The following is a 2,575-nucleotide window of genomic DNA, read 5'->3' on the forward strand; positions in this document are numbered from 1 at the left end:
TCGATTGACTCCTACGGAGAAAGGTGGGAAATGGAAAGCCTCCGTGGGTGAGAACTTGTAGTGAGCCACCGATTGGGTACCTTCCTCTAAATAGGACTGCATGAAAGGGTGTGTTTGATGTAGGAGAGAGGCAAATGCATTGCAGATCTGTGTTGACTGTAGAAATGGCACAACATTTGAGCAGCAGAAAGGCAAATGTAAGAAACAGTGCTTGAAAATTTGAAGCTTGTGGTTGACTGTGCTAAAATCTTCCTCCAAAGAGATGCTCTTCAAGTATTTCTTGTTTTCTCTCTGCCAGAAGCTGATGCAAGTGGCCTCCCATGCAAGCGCGGCCTTGCAGTAAGGCTGGGGAACAAGAGAGAGCTTGAGAAGGCTCCAAAGAGAGGTACAGATACTAAACAGGCATCTGGGTTTGATGCACTGCCTTCTACTTCGGTTTTCTGATTGTTCTTTCCTGGGACTGTTCTCTGCAGTTGCCATCCCAGCTTCCCCCCAAGGCCTGCCTGGACGAAAACGCAAGCGACCAGAAGAGGAGGAGGAAACAGCAGAGGAACCGCCTCGCAAGAAAAGAGCTGAGGGTGAGCACAAGGAGCGTGATGCAGTGTCTCAGAAAAGTAATGCTTTCACTGAGGATTGTTCTGTGTCTGAGTTTTCCTTGCCTTGGATTATTACTGAGGGTAGCTATTGGCTTCCTTTGTTCCTTTGTATGCGTTGTTGGTAGACAGCGATGACTCCGTGGAAAACATTGCTGAGAATCCAGGACCTGGCAATGTAGTTCTGCTGGTCAAATGTATTTAACTATGTGGAAGGGCTGTGGGAATGATAAGAGAACCCGTATTTCTCTTGAGGCTCAGCAATGCTGTATCAGTTCTCTCACCCTTTTACTCCAGAGGGACGCAAGGTGTGCGTGAAGCCTCCTAATGGGAAACCCACCCTCCCTGCAAAGCGGGCGCGGAAACGAAATGCAGCTGAGATGCATCCGTCTGCTGCTGAGGACATGGATGAGCCCCCAGCTAAAAAACCAGCTCTGGTAAGAACAGTGGCAAAAGCAGTAGTGGATATGGAAGGCTCACATCGCTCTCGAAGAAAAGGTCGAAATTTCCAATGGTCTACAGGTCTTCTGTTTCCTTTGAAGGCAGCAGATGGGCAGACAGGGTACTTGGGGAAACTTCTTCTTTTGATTAGATGCAGAGCAATGTTTATGTAATACTCTGCGATTCCACAATTCTGTGCTTGCTCTGTGCTGTGAAGGATTTTGTCCATTAACGCTGCACTCTTAGAAAGACCCAAAGTCATTTGCAACCTTCAAGAGAATGCTTTCTTCGGGAGCGCTGCGGTTATTTGGCTTCAAGCTCAGCAATGCTGAGGGAAGAGAGGAGGAGTCCTCAAATATCACCTAATGTTCCACCTGTGCTGCTGTGCGCAGGGTTGCCAACCACTAGATCAGACTGCCCGGAAACCCATCCAGCCTGGCCTTGAGTGCCTCCGGGGATGTGGCATCCACAGCTTCTCTGGGCAAAGAAGTTACTTAGGAATCTTTTACCTGTGCTTCATACACACTGTCGTGTTTCTTCCTAGGCCGTTGAGCCAGCCCTGCCCGAGTACAGCCTGGTCACCATTCCTGAAGTTGAAAAACCTCCAAGCAGGTGATGACCGCTACTTGTTCTTCATCGGTGCAGTTTTTCCATTAAACATAAGTTCTTTCATGTCTGGGGAAAAATGGGATGTTTGAGATGTCATGGCGTAATCCAACAAAGGAAGAAGTCATCTGAAGTAATCTAAATATTACTTCCTCAAATCTTGGCTGAGTATGTCATGGGGAAAAGTAACTCAATTAGTAAACAGGTTCATGCAGAGGATGACTTCTTAACATTTTTACAGTCAAACTAATGAGGGTGGCTGCAAAAATGGGCTTTAGTTTGCTAGACTCCAACTGCTCTATCTGTACAGATAAATTCCCACTATGAAAAACGTACCTGCTGGTATCCTGCACTCTAAAGGCAGCCCCAGGTTAACTGAGTAGCCATCCCTATGTGAGTTTGAGGGGTAGGAGGGGTTAACTACAGATCTCAGAGCTGGTTTGCAGAAAGCGTATCTCCAGTTAAAAATGTCATGTACTCATTGTTCTCTTCCTTGTTCTCCCAAGTCTGGAACTGCATCTGGGAAGCCAGGCAGACTCTGCGGCACAGTCTGAGGTTTCAAACCCAACTTCACATTCCTCACAAGCAGCAGACAAGACGCAGCAGCTGAGCTGCACAGACGCTGGGGAAGCGCTCCTGTCTGAAGATGACGACCTGGAGAAGTTCATGATAGAAATCTCAGGAGAACTGGAAGGAGAAATTGACTTGGAGGCAGGGAGAGATGTGGATGAGCTCCTTCTGGAACTCTCTGAGATAATTGACAGTGTAACTCCGTAGTCTTATTATCTATTTTAAAATGAAGAGCAACAATAAAACAAACCCAACCCCGTTCCTTTTCTCTGTTATTCTGAGGCGACGCTTCTGAAACTTTGCAGTGAGTCTTAAAGCGGAGCTGAACTGGTAGAAATGGGCAGTGACTGCATTCTGTTCTCCTG

The 2,575-nt window shown here is 47.1% G+C and overlaps 1 protein-coding gene across 1 annotated transcript; it reads left to right on the forward strand.

Moving 5' to 3' along the window:
* Positions 1-298: 298 nt before the first annotated feature.
* LOC110390583 (zinc finger CCCH domain-containing protein 11A-like) lies at positions 299-2,568 on the forward strand (the record flags this gene model as incomplete). The annotated part of the gene is made up of 5 exons (XM_021381974.1): positions 299-385; positions 474-578; positions 891-1,030; positions 1,579-1,646; positions 2,147-2,568. Coding segments are annotated over 5 exons (671 nt in total), but the record flags the coding sequence as incomplete, so codon positions are not given.
* Between the last annotated feature and the right edge of the window lie 7 nt (positions 2,569-2,575).

Source organism: Numida meleagris, unplaced genomic scaffold (genome assembly GCF_002078875.1).
Source record: "Numida meleagris isolate 19003 breed g44 Domestic line unplaced genomic scaffold, NumMel1.0 unplaced_Scaffold1391, whole genome shotgun sequence".
NCBI classification, from domain to species: Eukaryota; Metazoa; Chordata; class Aves; order Galliformes; family Numididae; genus Numida; species Numida meleagris.